General features: G+C 37.6%; 1 protein-coding gene across 8 annotated transcripts in view; it reads left to right on the top strand.

Annotated features, from left to right (window-relative positions):
- The window catches only part of LOC100533512 (transient receptor potential cation channel subfamily M member 3), a 134952-nt gene that overhangs the window by 111838 nt on the left and 6633 nt on the right, over positions 1-16481 (top strand). For 2 of the 8 annotated variants that reach the window (XM_020706024.1, XM_020706025.1), the window contains 11 exons: positions 822-1114; positions 3317-3545; positions 5203-5370; positions 8436-8576; positions 10717-10845; positions 11287-11538; positions 12248-12422; positions 12825-12953; positions 14451-14601; positions 15015-15208; positions 15589-15721. In XM_020706024.1, the coding sequence (XP_020561683.1) occupies positions 822-1114; positions 3317-3545; positions 5203-5370; positions 8436-8576; positions 10717-10845; positions 11287-11538; positions 12248-12422; positions 12825-12953; positions 14451-14601; positions 15015-15208; positions 15589-15721 (1994 nt within the window). Of the gene's footprint in view, positions 1-821; positions 1115-3316; positions 3546-5202; positions 5407-8435; positions 8577-10716; positions 10846-11286; positions 11539-12247; positions 12423-12824; positions 12954-14450; positions 14602-15014; positions 15209-15588; positions 15722-16481 lie in introns of all 8 variants that reach the window. The other 6 variants (XM_020706023.1, XM_020706022.2, XM_020706027.1 and 3 more) reach the window with 3 other exon arrangements.

The following is a 16481-nucleotide window of genomic DNA, read 5'->3' as shown; positions in this document are numbered from 1 at the left end:
ACAGCCAAGTGGGGAGGGAGATTGGTTGTGATCACTCTGAAAACATGTCTCTGTTTTTGTGCATTACATGGATCTTTTACCCTTGTTAATTTGTGACCTTTGGTTTGCAGCTCAGTGTGAAATAGCTGAAATAAGAACCAGGACTTCTAAATCTTAAAATGTATTTTTAACCAGAAATAAGTAGAATACTCCTTCAAGATGAGAGAAAAGCCCCCTCACCATGTGGAGGAAGGGATTGTTGTAGCTTGGAGGGTTGAGCAGCTGTCTGACAGTTCAGTCTCTTCCTTTGCAGAAATAGGGGACAAACCCTAGAACTTGGAGTAGGGCAGCTATTCCTCTATTGACAAGAATCCTTTGTAGTGAGGTTTTATGGAAATCTCCAACCAAGAGGAATCTCTGTGGCATGGCTTGTAAATACTGGAGAGATTATGTCTCCTAGCTGATCTTGAAACCCCTCTTTTCTAACTCAAAGTTATTAGACAGAAAGAACTCTGTGCATTTTTGTATATTCTATTTTCCTTGGAACTTGCTCCATAATAAGCAGTACTTAATGAATGGTTGCATGAATGGATGGGAGCATGGAGATATTAAATACTGTATGTGGTAGTCTGTTTGACTCATCAATTTTTTCAGTACTAGCAATTATTGATAGGTAAAATAAGAAAAAATGACTACTATCCATAATTAGTTCCAGAAAAACCTCAAACACTCCAATGTTGGTTAACAATCAGAATAAATGTCATCCACAGGTCCTTTTGAACTTGTGTGCTTATGTATGGCATTTTCTCTCCCATCACTCATTTGCTATTGATCTTCATCAGGATGACATGCCAATCCGCAGGGGCCGCCAGAAGACAACACGTAAACGAGAGGAAGAGGTTGACATAGACTTAGATGATCCAGAAATCAACCACTTCCCTTTTCCCTTCCATGAGCTTATGGTGTGGGCGGTGCTCATGAAACGCCAGAAAATGGCGCTTTTCTTCTGGCAACACGGGGAGGAAGCGATGGCCAAGGCCTTGGTGGCATGTAAGCTCTGTAAAGCCATGGCACATGAAGCATCTGAGAACGATATGGTGGATGATATCTCCCAAGAATTGAACCACAACTCCAGGTGGGTGACATAAATACTGTTTGCTCATACACTTGTGAAGAAATGCAAAAAAAAATGAGAGCCTTATTGATCCAAATTTATCCTGGCAACCTCTCCATTAAGCAAATTAGGAAATTTAAACTTTCTTTTGAAAGTAATGTGGCTATTTCTTTGACAAGCATGACAGACTCTAACAATGTAAATACCATTGTTTTCCATAAATGCATCTTACCTCCACAAGGGGAAAATCCCCCTTTTGGAACAGTCAGTCAATGCATTGATGGCCCACTTCAACACATTTAGGTCTTTATAAACATCTGCCACAAACATCTGGACACAACCCTGTCATCCTTTTTCTGCTAAGGTTGATTTTGGTCTCCTTTAGAATATAGCTCATTCAATGTGTTGGACAATCAGTTGTACATCTTTCGTGCTGTATTTGACAGATTTAAGCAGAATCTGGAAATATAAAAATATTACTGTAATGAATGATTTATGCAAAGCTGAGCTGGGAGTCTAGACGGAACTGCCTTACACTGGACTTGAATGTATATGTAGGCAAATGCTCACACAGTGAAAGACCACCCTCCACTGCAAGCTGGCCAGTTTTGAATAATTCTAGGCTCCCTTAGGACATAGTGGCATATTTTCACAAATATGGATAGTCACTGGATTAAGGATACGTTTTGAGTTTAAGGAAATGTTAAAATATGTTTATCTGGGGAAAGATCTCTTAGCTACTACAAGCTACACATTACCACACTGAAGCAAACTCCAAACACACATAGAATTTAAAAGAACTGCCTCAGTGATGACAAATTGTAGGTTCACTCTCTGCATAGAAATTGGTTCTCTGGTTCCTTGGAAGAATTTGTGTAAGTAGGCAAATCGTTTTGTCTCATGCTGTATCTGTGGTGGTGGGTGAAAGTTTTAATGCACGCATAAGTGTAGGTTGATTCTAAAGAGGTAAAGAGACTGAAATAAAGAAACATTTTCATGACTTACATTTTCATTCTGGAGACCTGTTTTTGTCAAGGCATTTTTTAGATATGTATTATGTAGACTTTAGGAAGTTATTGAAGCTGTTTGTGCATTCTAAAAAGAAAAGCTAAAATCACAAGGTTTTTTCAAAGTGATTTCATCTATTTTTTTGGGTTTGTACTTAATGTGTTATTGATTACTCTATTTATGTGCCGCACAAAACATTGTGGATTTATCAGTTAGAAACTAACAACTGAAGATCTTGCTGTTCTTCCAAAATCAAGATTGTTTTTGGAACATTTGACACTATCAACAGTGCACTTGAGGGCAAAAAGCACCTGTGCTGGTTTATTTGTTTGTTTTTTAGCCAATAGGTGTCATGAATCTCAGTTGCTCAGTTTCAGTGGAGGCATAAAAAAAGCTTCTGGCATCCATCTTATGCTCATTTTATGCTTTTACAAAAATCGTTTTCATTTTTGAAAATCGGCACAGAAGAACAGAAGCAAAGTTGTATTAAATTGTTAAGTAATTCATTCATTATGGGAAAAGTATTTGTTTGTTCTTTGTACTTACTGCAAATAAACATATTTCTGTTGAGGCCAATATTTTACTTAATTTTTAGTTCAATGTCTACAGATGTGTGACTTGTGTTTCTTAGGAGATGAGTGCAGTTGTTGCTTTTGTGGATCAAAACTATGTAAAACAAACTTACTTGGGTCCTGACAGCAAACCCTGTGGTACCCCTCTCTATCTCTCTTCATCTCCCAAATGTATTTTGTTTTACAGCAATGTAAGATATAAAGATTTGCACTGGCAAAAACTTTTCATTTAGATGTTAACAGTCAATGTCCAGCTGTCTTGGCCAGCTTAGATGCAGAGTGGTTGAGACTTGAAAATTGGGTGTTTACTGTTTATCCCAATAACTGGGACCCAATGCTTTTTGCTTGAAACTCAGAAGCAAAGGTTGGATTTGGGGGTTAAACCTTGACCATGTCTGTCTTCAGCTCTCTGCTCCCTTGGGGGTCAAATGTAGAGAACAAATTTCACACTCAGATGTATGCCATGTAATGGTATTTAAACTTGTGAGGCTAACTATTGAATTTGAATTGCGTCATCTTCCTGTCAGGGAGGAAATACAGTGTAAATTAAAAAAAGGCCAATTTGTACTGACAGATTATGTCAGAGTTATTTTTTCTTTGTTTATTGCTGCATCTACACATGTCTTACATGTCTTTTTCACAGAGAATTTGCTCAGCTGGCAGTGGAACTCCTAGATCAGTCCTATAAACAGGATGAGCAGATGGCCATGAAGCTGCTGACCTACGAATTGAAAAACTGGAGCAACGCCACCTGTCTGCAGCTGGCAGTTGCTGCCAAACACAGAGATTTCATCGCACACACCTGCAGCCAGATGCTGCTGACTGACATGTGGATGGGACGCCTACGCATGCGCAAGAACTCAGGCCTTAAGGTAGACTACTTGCAGTTAATTGTGATAACCTTTAAAATAAACACATTTTAACAAATAGGTTAGGTGAAAAATATGCATAAAAATGTTCTCACTGATTTATCTGCCTAAAACAACTGATTTTGGTGAGAATATGTTAGAGAGCAAACTATGAAAGTGTTTCCAAGAAGATTTTTTTTCTGGAGTAATTTTTTTTTAAACTGCTAAGAACAATAAATGCTTTTTTAATGAGTTAGCATAACTTTGCAAAGATCTCCAATAATGTTTTGTTTACATCTGACTGTTTTCTAAAATTTAAGTTTGTTGTGAAGTCCTGAAATATTTGCATTGTTCATTAGTATCTGAAAAAATAATCTACCACCATTAAATAAAACTTTTTGGGGTTTAAATATTCAGATTTTATGCTGTACTTTCTGACATATCCTAAACCAGATATTTTGTTCACAAGAAAAGAATGAATTAAGATGCAAGAACAGACTTTTAATGAATGACTCATTCTGAGAGATAAGATGATTTTGCACTATAGTTTAAAAAAGAAAAAAAATGTAAATGCTAAACCATTAACTTCTTTGTGGACAAAAGGCTAACTATTAAAAATGTTATTATGTCAGCCTTTCCTTTTGCCAATTTCATATCACAGAGATAAACCAGTGTGTTCTTATATGATGCCCGGTTTCCCTGCTATGGGATTGTCCAAACTTGCTTTCGCCCTAAGAGATTACACAAGTGCATGTGTAAACAGTTTGGTGGTATAACAAATATCCCTCGGAGTCCCTCACAGTCATAATGACGGGTTTCCATTTGGGAAGGTTGTTGAGTCATATTTGCTCATGTTGGTTTCCCAGAGGTCTGGTTGTAGGATGATAGAGGGCAGCAGCCCAGAGAGGTCCAAGTTATTTATAATGAAAAGATGGCCTGGGATTTGATAAAGGTTGGGTTCATAGTCATTCATACACTGAGATATGCAGGAAGATGAGTCTGGCTAGTGCAGTGAGTGTAGTTTGGCCTTTGCAGGAGGAGCGGCCAGAGTGCAGAGCTGATGCAAATCCACTGGAGCAGAAAGAGGGAAAGGAGAGCATAAGTGGAACAAATGCAGTGCCTCCAGACTTCCATGATAAAACAATTATGTAAAAATGTTGTCAAAACTGGTAAAGGTGCAAAGCCAGTCCTCTTTTACTTTGCTAACCCTTCAGCATTGTGATTGCTGTTGGTTCCAAACAGAATCTGATCTTCAGCTTTTGATGCATTGCTTCTTCTCATACTTAAATGGCCTTAATGTATTGATGCTTCCACGAGCACAGCACAGCCTTTAATGTGATGACAAAGAAGAGGTGGCACTACATCCTGTCCTGTGGTCATAATTCAAATTTTCTCTGGCCTCAACAACTGCAATGCTACTATCATTGACCTCCACAGAGAACACTTTGTCATTGCAATGCACAAGCGCCTGCACATTAAGGACAGGTGTCCACCAGAGGGGATTTCCATCATATGACTTTCACATGTGTTTTGAATAGCAAAGCAATCATACAGGTGGGATTTTTCCAGACTATGTCCTAACATCTACAGTTTCTATCTTAATATAGTACTGAAATGTGCCATCTGTGATTTGTGCCATCCATCTTTCTTCATCCAACTCTACATTCTCCTCATCAACCAGGTCATCCTAGGCCTCCTTTTGCCCCCATCTATCTTGAGTCTGGAATTCAAGAACAAAGATGAGATGTCCTACATGCCTCAGGACCAAGAGGCTTACCTGCAGGAGAAAGAGGAGGAGGAGCCAGAGAAACCAGTGAAGGAAAAGGAGGAGGAAGACATGGAGTTCACAGTAAGATCTTACTGTGAGACGCAGTACAACTCCGTGGTGAGAGAACCCACCTCAGCTCCACATCTCAGAATCTATACACATATTTAAACAAAAATATGACACTCTAATAGCCCTGATTCTGTTCCCTGGAAGTATCTCCTGTGAACTAATTTACGGCTCTATTATTTCTGCCCACAAGGAGATATGCACATACATACTCTTCAACCACAGTGCTACCCACTCACTTGTTTCTCTATTCTGGCCCCTTCAACTTTCAGTCAAATCGGCCTTTCCTGTTTCTTGTTGTCTTAGTAGAGAAATGGTGTGGAGTTGTAGCGTCTCAGTCTGTCGCCGCTTGTGGGTTCCCTCTTGGATGTTTTTCCCTCCATCTATCGCCTCTGTTTCTCTCTGCCCTTCCCTTTCCTCATGTTTTCTACCCAACACTTCCTCTTTCCCTTGTTTTTTCCCTACAAGTCTTTTGTTTAGCACCCCCCTCCTTCTATTTCGTTCTCTCTTTCTTCTTTTTTCCAAGCTCAGGTCTGATTGAGGTATGCCGTTTGTCGTTTGCCAACCGACTGATGCCCCTCTCTTTCTCCCATCAGTGATGGCTTGCTGCAGCATAGCACTCAGCATGTCAGCTGCTGAGCATGGGGGGCCCAGGCTTTTGCATTATATAACCATGTGGCTGCAGGGCTTTAATCATGCAGAGTCTGAGCACCTTTTCCCAGCTCACAGAGAAAGTCGATCCATCTGCATAGACATGGATGTACATGAGGACTAGGACACGTCTCGTTTCAGTCCATTCAGTTTTTAAGAGGTGGTTCCGAGATCCAGTTTGTGTGTTTATTTATTTAAACTCAAACTGGATGAGCGGTTTACTTAAATTGACTGGACTGAAACTGCACGCCTTCAGTACCACTGTACATACTTTCCATCTGCATACAGTTCAGCCAGCAAGCCAGAACATACACACCAAAAGGGCCCTGTTAGAATTTAGCCCTCGAGGCACTGAGGTATTAAACAAGGAACCCTGCTGCCCAAGAATACATTTATACCGAGCCCATTACTATTGCTCTGGCTTCTGACAAATCCTCCTTTGGGTTCTTATGAATCACAGAGATTCATACAGACACGCAAACTGCTTCACCACTGAGGGAGATTGTATTGTATCCTCATGTTCTTTTTAGGTAAAACTGTTTTAAACCAAATAGCAAGTTTCATTTTGTTAGAATGAGAGAGGGTAGTAAAGGCACAGTGTGACTAACACAATGCTGCCTGGACATGTTCATCCCAAGTGCCCTCACTACAAAAGCCAAGATTAAAGCTGCAGATGTAAGACAGTAGATAAAACCCCAGTTACCTATAAGTATTTAATGCTAAACCAGTTTGCCACACTCAATATGTGGTACAGGAAACAACCTATTAATCCTAGGGCTGGGCGATAAATGGATTTTATCAATAAATTTAAATTAGTTGTCTGGGAAGATTTATTTTTGGGAAAATCTGGATTTTTGTTTTCCAAGCACCCTGCTCTCCTGGGTTTCCGTTGTTCGGAGTAGCGTCTGCACGCCTGTTTCTAGCTACTAGCAAATGAAAAATGGCAACTTGCAAAGAGGAGTTTGTTCCCAAGCACGTAATTTCTTCAGCTTAATGGAACTGGTTCAGTCTTGTGACGCTAGACTTTGAGCAACAAACTCCACGCTGCAACATCTGTTTGAATTCTGTACCAAAAGTGGGAATGCGACAAATTTGTTTTAACACCTGAAATCGTGACTTTTATAACTTTAAAAAGTCATGCTAAAACAGTTGTATGTAAACTTCTGTGCTTCAGAGCACACCTACGTGAAGACATGCGTTTCTCCTCCGTGGCACAGCGGGATGCAGATTACTCGCAGCAAAGGGATGCAGAGCCCTCCGTTGTGAGGGTTTCCCATTCAAAAACTATTTTGGGCAACCCTATCCCTCCAAATGCCCCTACGATTGAAGGTATAGGGAGAAGCTGGAGGGGTAGGGGAAGCATTTGATTTTGGCCACTCTGTCAAGTCCGAGAAGTGTTTGTCTTTAAGAGATGCTTAAGCTAGCGGCAGCTCATAAAAACATGCAGAATGGACTCTGCAGAAAGATTTACTACTGGATTCTGCAGGTTGGTGTCGCTCAGGTCCAGATCTGTCCACAAAACACAAAGCATTGTTTTACAAACATTTTTACAGCTTGTATTTAGTTGCACTTTGTGTTCAGGCCAACTCCAAATGGAGATGTTAAAATAAATTACTTTTGTTAAATATATTCTTTCATTTGCAATTTTTGACAAGAAAAGTAAAGGGAAAGAGAAAAAAAAAAGTTCAAATAAATATGGTGTGAAAAAAATCTCAGATCTTATTGTTTGGCCTTATCGTCCAGCCCTATCTGTTCTTTATTGTGAAATATTTGAACCAGCTATTAAATGGCATCTTTACTAAGGTTTCAAATATTTGTATACATACAGTACAATACAATTTTACAGATAAACTCCCTCAAAGATCAGGTGATGCTTCAACATCAAGACCATGAACCATAAATCAATGGGCTGTGAACCGCCTCTCTCATGGATAAAGAAATGTGTCACAATTTGAATAAAGATATCTATGTCCTCTGCTTTTTTTCTTTTTCTGTCCCTTTGATGTCTCGATCTCTGTCTGTCCTCTGGCTCTTAATTGTTGTCGGAGACACAATCCATGAGTGTCTAAGTCTGCTTCATGTTGTATTACACAGCCAGCCTTCACTCAAACCCCACCTCAAACAAACATTTCACATTATGGAATGATGGCATTGCTTGTGCTTGCTTCTTGACGATTGTATTGAAACCATGCTGCGTATCGTATAACATTCTCCTCCCTCTCCTTTTATCCAACTCTTCTCATCTGACCCCTGTCTTTCCATTTGTGTCACATTTGTCTTCATCTACAATCTCTTTTTGCATTTCTTCCAACTCTTTCTCCATCCATTCCCATCTATCTCACTTTGTTTCTTTGCCCACACAATTCTTCCTTCCAATCCCAATTTCCTTCCCTCCTCCCTCGCTCATCGTGTGGTTTGCATTCGCTCAGGCGATGCTTGGTAAGGTAGCCACAGACACATCCAGAAAGAAGGATGTTGAAGAGGTTCAGAGCCGCCACCGCCTTATCCCTTTGGGACGCAAGATATACGAGTTCTACAACGCTCCGATTGTCAAGTTCTGGTTCCATACGGTCAGTGCCGGCTTCAGCAACACCTCCTACGTACTCCCACATGATTGTTTCCTAAAAATACTAAAGCAGCAGTAACAGCTATAGTTTAAGTGTCGTTTGCTTCTACTTTCACACATCGTATGTTGTCAGTATTCTCTTGCTCCACCCTGTTAGTGTAAAGCTTCACAGGAATGGGTAAGATAAATCTGGAAAGATAAACCAAAAGGAGATAAGCGTAAAAGCGAGAGAAAGGGCAGTTGAAATGACACAAGTTTTGAACTAAAGAACATCAAAATCTTAAAAACTATTATGATGCATTGTTTGTTTCTTTTTTTAAAAGAAACTTTTGCTGTTAGGAGATTTTTCAGGTTAAAAAAGTAAATGCCAAAAAATGTTTAGTTTTTGTTTTATTTCATTTTATTTATTTTATTTTTTTACTGCTTCTGCTACTTTTATCTAAAGAAATGTTTGTGGCGATCTCATTGATTGTTTATGAGAACTAGACTGAGAGTCCCCTACCCAAATAGAAAGGACCCACTGGCTCCAAAAGAAAAACAAATTCCATTTATTTCTATTAAGAAATAAATAGCTGTTACTCAGTCATTCTATTTGTCAGAATAAACATTCTTGCTCTGCTACCTTTTTAATAGGTTATTGCTAATCCTGAACAATCAAAGCGAATTGAATTAATTTGAGTTTTACAGAACTTTTTTTTTGTTTTGTGCTAACTTTAGAAACCCTAACAGACAGGACAAACAAGGGGAAATTTGCAAATAAACAGGAATACCGATGATGAAACTACCTTTGCTGTGCAGTTTCAATTGTTTAATATCTGCTCCTTTCAAACATTAGTATGAAGTTATTTCTTACAGTGAAAACAGAATAGAATAGAATAGAATAGAATAGAATAGAATAGAATAGAATAGAATAGAATAGAATAGAATAGAATAGAATACCTCTGCTCTTACATAGCAGTCTAAATGTATTTGTTGCATTGAGGCACTGCAAGGATGAAAATTAGAAAGTTTTGTTTACGTTTATTTCCAGTTTTACTTTGATATTTGTCGGGAGGGGAATCTGGTGTAAAAATTCTGCATGATTGTTGTGTGAATTTCAATTCTGTGGCAACCACAATTACAAAGAGGAGCCACAGGAAAAGTGTACATTGTATCATGAAAGACATTTAAATGGACCAAATAAAACAAAATAGATTTGAGCACATTTGCGTGTATTGCATTCCAAATTTTGATATTTGTTTGTTTCTATTCTAAGTTTGCAATAGCTAAGATTTGATAAATCATGTGTTCGGCATCAGCAAGGACTTATGGGAACATTTATGTTGGCAAAATATTTTCAGTCTGTGCTTTGTGCCTCTGCTCCAGTTGTGCTTTTCTACTTAAATGTTCAACAAATAATGACACATAATTGATCTAATTCTGAACAGAGGTTTAATTCTTAACACAAATTATTTTCTTAAACTTCTTTCACAATTTGAATTTTGTTTTTCTCACTATACCTCATTTCTTTATTTTTATTTATTTTTTAATCATAGTCCAACTTATGAAAGAAACCAGCGGTGTGGCAGGATTTAATGAGAGCAGTTACATTTATTAGAATCACAGTGGAAGCCTATACTTTCTAGAAAAGAAACTTCTAGTTCAATACTTCTAGTTCAATACATAGATCCTCTGGAATCAAACAGTGATTAGTTAATTCAACTTGTGGTTAACTTCAACTGTGGCTTACTTAAAAATACTGTTTCAGTTCGGTTTGGTGAACCTCTGTCACCATAAGTCTTCTTTTCTGGTGAATGTTCTCCAGGGTTAAGGATGTTCAGTGAGATAAATGAAAAAAAAAGACAATTATTTCAGTCAAATGCATTTTTAGTATAAAAGTCACAGTGTAAAAATCAGAAAGGGATGTTGAATAGAAGGTTGGTGAGAATTTTTGGAGCAAAAACCCTTTTTTTTACTACTTTTTTTACTGGTGTCAGCAAACATTGCAGTAACACCTTCCCAAATCACAGATATTAAAATAAAAATAAATTGATATGGTGTCTTGAGTGAAGTAAACAGCTTTTTTGGGAAACTGCAACACAATTTGTTGTATAGAAGCAAAGTTGCCTTACCCATCCTCACCCTAGTTCTTTGTTTTCATTTAGTTGGCATATGTGGGATATCTGATGCTCTTCAACTACATTGTCTTGGTCAAGATGGACCTGTGGCCTTCTCCTCAAGAGTGGATTGTCATTGCTTATATCTTCACCAATGGCATTGAAAAGATGAGAGAGGTATGCTAGATCCTGGTGGTAACACCATGAAGGATGCAGGTGTGCACCAGAGATGAAGGCTGCACATTGTAGAATTCATCAATCAATATGCACAAAAAGTAGGCAGTAAAACCTTGCAGTTTAACTGGAACCATTTATTCAGTTACTTCAGTACCAGAAATAAAATAAAAATCACAAATCTATTTAAATTGAACATTTTTACCGTAGTAAATTTGTGTAAAATGCATTTTATGTGTCATTCTGAGGTGCACAACTTTAATTCTGAACATTTTCCCTTTGATTTTGTGAATTCATACTGCCCTCTTTTGGTGCTTATAATGCAGTGAATTTCACTTCTGGTTTAACCAGCTTTACATGTGGGATACTGTAGTCTTGTTTAATAAAGAATTGTTTGAACACATTAATCCTGTAGGTTTTTTCTTTTTTTCTTTTGTCCTTCAGATTCTTATGTCAGAGCCGGGAAAGCTGCTGCAGAAGGTGAAGGTCTGGCTTCAGGAGTACTGGAACATCACTGATCTTATGGCCATCCTCATATTTTCCGTGGGCATGGTTCTGCGTCTCCAGGAGCCTCCGTTCATGAGCTATGGGCGGGTAATCTATTGTATCAACATCATCTACTGGTACATTCGGCTGCTGGACATCTTTGGAGTCAACAAGTACCTGGGTCCCTATGTGATGATGATAGGCAAGATGGTAAGAGAATACAGGGGTGGGCAGCTATTGCATATTCCATGTTGCTGTATGACTATCTTCAGACTTTGACTAATACTGCCTGTCCTGATGGTAAGATTACACCAAGCTTAGTAATTGTCAAGTTGTGATGTTTAAGGCTAGTAGAGCGCGTATGTCTGTGAGTTGGATTTTTTTTTATCTCAGGGAGAGCGAGATCAGAGCCTCTGATTCATGCATGAAGAGCCAAATCCGTTTCTGTCTGAAGCTTGACTGCTTTTGACATGGGCACACAAAGCCTTTGATGTGAAAATCAGTAGTTCGTCAGAGACAGTAATTTGAATTCGCAATCAGTCATTTAATGAAATCATCTGCATACATGGTGCTTCAGCAAGAAAAAACTGTGTGATAGTCAGTTACAGGGATGTAAAGAAAATCAAATATTATGTGTGAAGCCTCTTAAAAAAATTATTTTGCGTTATAAACCCCTTAACCTCATCTTAACCCTTTGTGGTCTGCATTATATGATTTGTCTTAAGCAGTTATCTTTTCTTGAAATGTTCTCAACCTGTGTCAGATTAACCCAAGAAAAGAGCCTTTTAATTGTCCAAAAGCCAATAAAAAAATAAATACCAACATTGTCATAGTTTTCCTGACATTCCTATGTGTCTATATATGTATATCTTCATGAACTCATGTCTTTTCTCTCTTTAATCGTCTCGCTCCTTTCAAGATGATCGACATGATGTATTTTGTGATCATCATGCTGGTGGTGCTGATGAGTTTTGGGGTGGCACGTCAGGCCATCCTTAATCCGAATGAGGATCCGTCCTGGATGCTTGCTCGGAACATCTTTTTCATGCCTTACTGGATGATCTACGGAGAGGTGTTTGCAGATCAGATTGACCGTAAGTTCAGCATTCAAGCTTTAAGTTTTTGTTTTTATTTTTTCAGACTAGTTACTGAGATAGGGGAAAAACAAAATGTAAAAAGATATATATTTACAGTATGAATATGAAATATAAAGTAAAACATTTTTTCTAATAGTAGTGACTCTTTTTTCAGATATAGGCACTAATTTATGCTGTCAGTTGTTCTTTTTGTGTTTGTATTTTAATGTTGTTTAAGATATGCATTTTTAAATAAAAGAAAAAAAACATCTGCAAGACGCGTCCTAAAAAGTTTTTTGAAAAAACTGGGTGCGATGTTTTTTTTTGTGTGTGAAAAGTTCATTATATGATGGCGTGTACAGTGTGAGGAGTGGCCCAAAGAGAAGAGATCTGAAATAATGTTTTCATTCTTTGTTTCAGATATGCATAGTAGGAAGTTTCAGCAAAGGCTGATTGAAAAAGTCTGGCTGGTCGAAAATAGCTTGCGAACTCACGGACCCTGGCGTAGTAACGGTCCATCCCGCTTTCCCCAGTGCAGTCAAAATCCCAGTAATTTTATATACAAATTTTTAATTTAACCATATTTACCTGACCCACATTTTCTTTATCATCCTGGCATTAACCACCATGTCATACCAGCTCGTACTAATACAGGCCACTTGCAACAAAAGTGTGCATGCAGCCACATGTTTTAAGGCTAAAGTTGCCCCTGTGTGCTCGTGTCTTGAGTCAACTGTTGAGCATAAATGGTAGCATCTTAAATTAACCAGTTGAAGAAGGTATAAAGTCAACAACTTTCAATTACTCCACTGACATGAATAGGAAGTTGACATATGGTTGCACCATGTAGGCAACTTTAATCTAGCTGGTTTTGGCACTGGCTGGCAAACGACTCTGTTAAATGGCAGAAATATACTTTTATGGTCTTTGCGGAAGGTCAGAGCCACATTAAAGAAAACTATCAAGGATTTTTCTTTGATGTTTTTCTCCTATGATTGTGTTTCGGATTCAACGTTATTTGATTAGAGAGCTAAATCTGCCATGACAATTGCCATGTGTTGCATGAACCCATATCATCCTCAAGTTCATAGAGCAGTTGCTCTATCGCAGAAATATTTGAATGAACACATGTGACATTTCACATGAATAGGGATGGAAATCTACCAAAAATACGTATATCCCATCATACATAATGTCAGAGTGTAAACACCAGAGCATGTATCCACTACAAACTTCCAGACTAACTTTCCTCATCTGTAACCTGTTTTTTCATGTGGTTCAGTTGTCAGAGTTTCTAAATTCAAATAATTTTAAAGGTTAAAAAGAAATAATTACTTCAGTTCTCTGTCTTTGGGCTGCATTGTGTGAAACAATTGAACACCAAGCACTGATGAGCATGGCAAGAATGGATCTTTAAAAAAGCAAACAAACCCAGGACAAATGCTGAATGTTCCCCAGATAAGCAACAGCAACTGAACCATCACAGATGGAAAAAACATATGATGTATCCTAAATACATTCCAAAGAATTCAGAGCAATCGATCAGCTCTGAATGAAGATTTCACTCTCATCTGTGTCAATATATTTCAAACGCGTGTTTAAATATATTGAGAACACAAATTTTGATGAGATGTGAGATGTGTGTTGTCCTGTGCATTTTGCCGTTTACATATTCATTTCTGAACATAAAAAACCCTAACATTACAGTTTCAATTCTTCAACTCCTTTTAAAAAGAAGCATAAAAAAGTGTTATGCTTCTTGTTTGTTTGCAGAAGATGTTATATTGTGTTTATTTATTTGGTCGGTTTTATTTCTGTGGGTTTATGATAAGTGTGCAACTTGTGTTGAGATGTTTTAAATGTCACTTTTTTTTATTTTTTCCCTTATATTTCACTTCTTGTCATGCATTTGCATGTTTGACCAATTTACAACATGCATCCAAAGGTGCAATGCCAAATAACAACTTTAGTCAATGATATTTTACCTTTAATGGTCATTTAACTTGTATTAAGGTGTGTTTGTGTTCATTTTGTGGCATTCTGCAGCTCCCTGTGGGCAAAACATCACCACAGATGATGGGGTAGTGGTGGCCCTGCCTGCCTGTAAGACTGGTGCTTGGATAGTCCCAGCTATCATGGCTTGCTATTTGCTGGTGGCAAACATATTGCTGGTCAATCTACTCATAGCTGTGTTCAAGTAAGTACAATTCAGTTTTCTGACATTCTAAATCACAAATTGACTCACCTAAAGCAGCATTTTTACATTTAAGATGTTGTATATATTGTATTTAAAGTGTGACAAAGATGATCACTGCATTTTATTGTTTGATATAGTTTAATTTAATTTTCACATACAAAAGGCAAACTCTATTAATGCTTCTTTTTTCACTTTGAAGTTATTGTATATTAAGTGGTGTATTTCTTGCTACAGGCTCTCATTTTTGTCAGCAGCAAACAAAAGAAATTAAAGTTTAACATCACTATGCTTAGTCAAATTGCTTTACTTCCATGTTTTTTTGTTTTTGTTTCTTCTGTTACAAACCCTTAAAAAATCGTACTGTTTTGCTGATGTTAGCTAAAGATGTAGTGGCTCTGTCTGTCTGTGCGCAGTAATACATTCTTCGAGGTGAAGTCCATTTCCAATCAGGTCTGGAAGTTCCAGCGCTACCAGCTAATTATGACCTTCCATGAACGGCCAGTCCTTCCTCCCCCACTCATCATCTTCAGTCACATAACCATGGTCCTAAAACATCTGTGCTGTCGCTGGCGCAAGCACGACGATGACGAGAGAGACTATGGGCTAAGTGAGTGGCAGGTGTACTCAAACATGTCTGTGAGAGGTCATTACGGGAACATCAGTGTTTTTATTAACACACTCATTTGTAGTGTTTGAACTGTCATCTGTGTAAGAGCTAAAATACATATATATATATATATATATATATATATTGCTTTTTCTTACTTTTTTTTAAACAGAATTAAAAATATTTTTCGGTTTCTGAGAGAAAGCACTTGAACAATATGCACTCATAATGTTTCTGGTTTTTAGTTCTAATCCTTGTGATATTTATAAGTGATCATACATGTTACATGGTTTTCTAATATCTGGCAGCCCTGATGTTTGCAAAAGATAACACAGGGAAGTTTTCACTATTGACCTGTTTTTGTTTTTTTACTTTCACAGAGCTTTTTATCACAGAAGATGAGCTGAAAAAAGTCCACGACTTTGAGGAGCAATGCATAGAGGAGTACTTCAGGGAGAAAGATGACAGATTCCACTCATCTAACGATGAGAGGATAAGAGTCACTTCTGAAAGGTCAGACATGACTACACAGGAAAAATGCTAGACAAGCCATATTTAATCAAATCTGAAATGGTACAAAACTGAAAATGGAAAAAAGCAACATTATGTAAATTAAAAAAATGTAATGTATTACAAATTGGGTATACTTTTCTGCGGTATCTAATAATTTCCATATCTTTACATGCATCTACTCCTTCTCCTCACCCCTTTGACAAGATAAAAACAACTTAGATGGAGCATTAAAATACAGAAAACAAATTAAAAATAATAAATTGATTCATTAGTATTTTATACAGCAGCAGGTAAACAATAACAAGAAATAGGAAGAATTTCAGTGGTAAAGCAAAAATCAGACTTAGCTAAGCATGCTTATTCTTTCAACACAATTCTGGAACAATAATTGTCTTTTATCCATGACAAAAGCATGTGTTTAGTTAAATACTGTGAAAAACTTTTAAGTGGTGAAATATTGTACAATTTTCCAGACGATCACTTGATACTGTTGTGTTAAGAAAAAGACCCAATAATGGTCCAGTGTCTGACTTTGAAATGATGGAACAGGATTTTTATCTTTTTCTCAGTGCATATCAAATATAAAAACACCATGCAGTTCTTCATTGAAAAGTGAAAAAAAGCTGGGTTATAACCAGGTTTAGAAGCACGATTTGTTCCCTTCAAGGCAACAGCACAATTTACACGCCATCGAAAAGTGAAAAAAAAAACAAATGAAGAGGAACTGTGCCTTTGACTGATGTTTCAGCATTCCTGATTT

This window comes from Oryzias latipes, chromosome 9, assembly GCF_002234675.1.
Source record: "Oryzias latipes chromosome 9, ASM223467v1".
Taxonomy (NCBI): domain Eukaryota; kingdom Metazoa; phylum Chordata; class Actinopteri; order Beloniformes; family Adrianichthyidae; genus Oryzias; species Oryzias latipes.
This window is presented reverse-complemented; position numbering and strand designations above follow the sequence as displayed.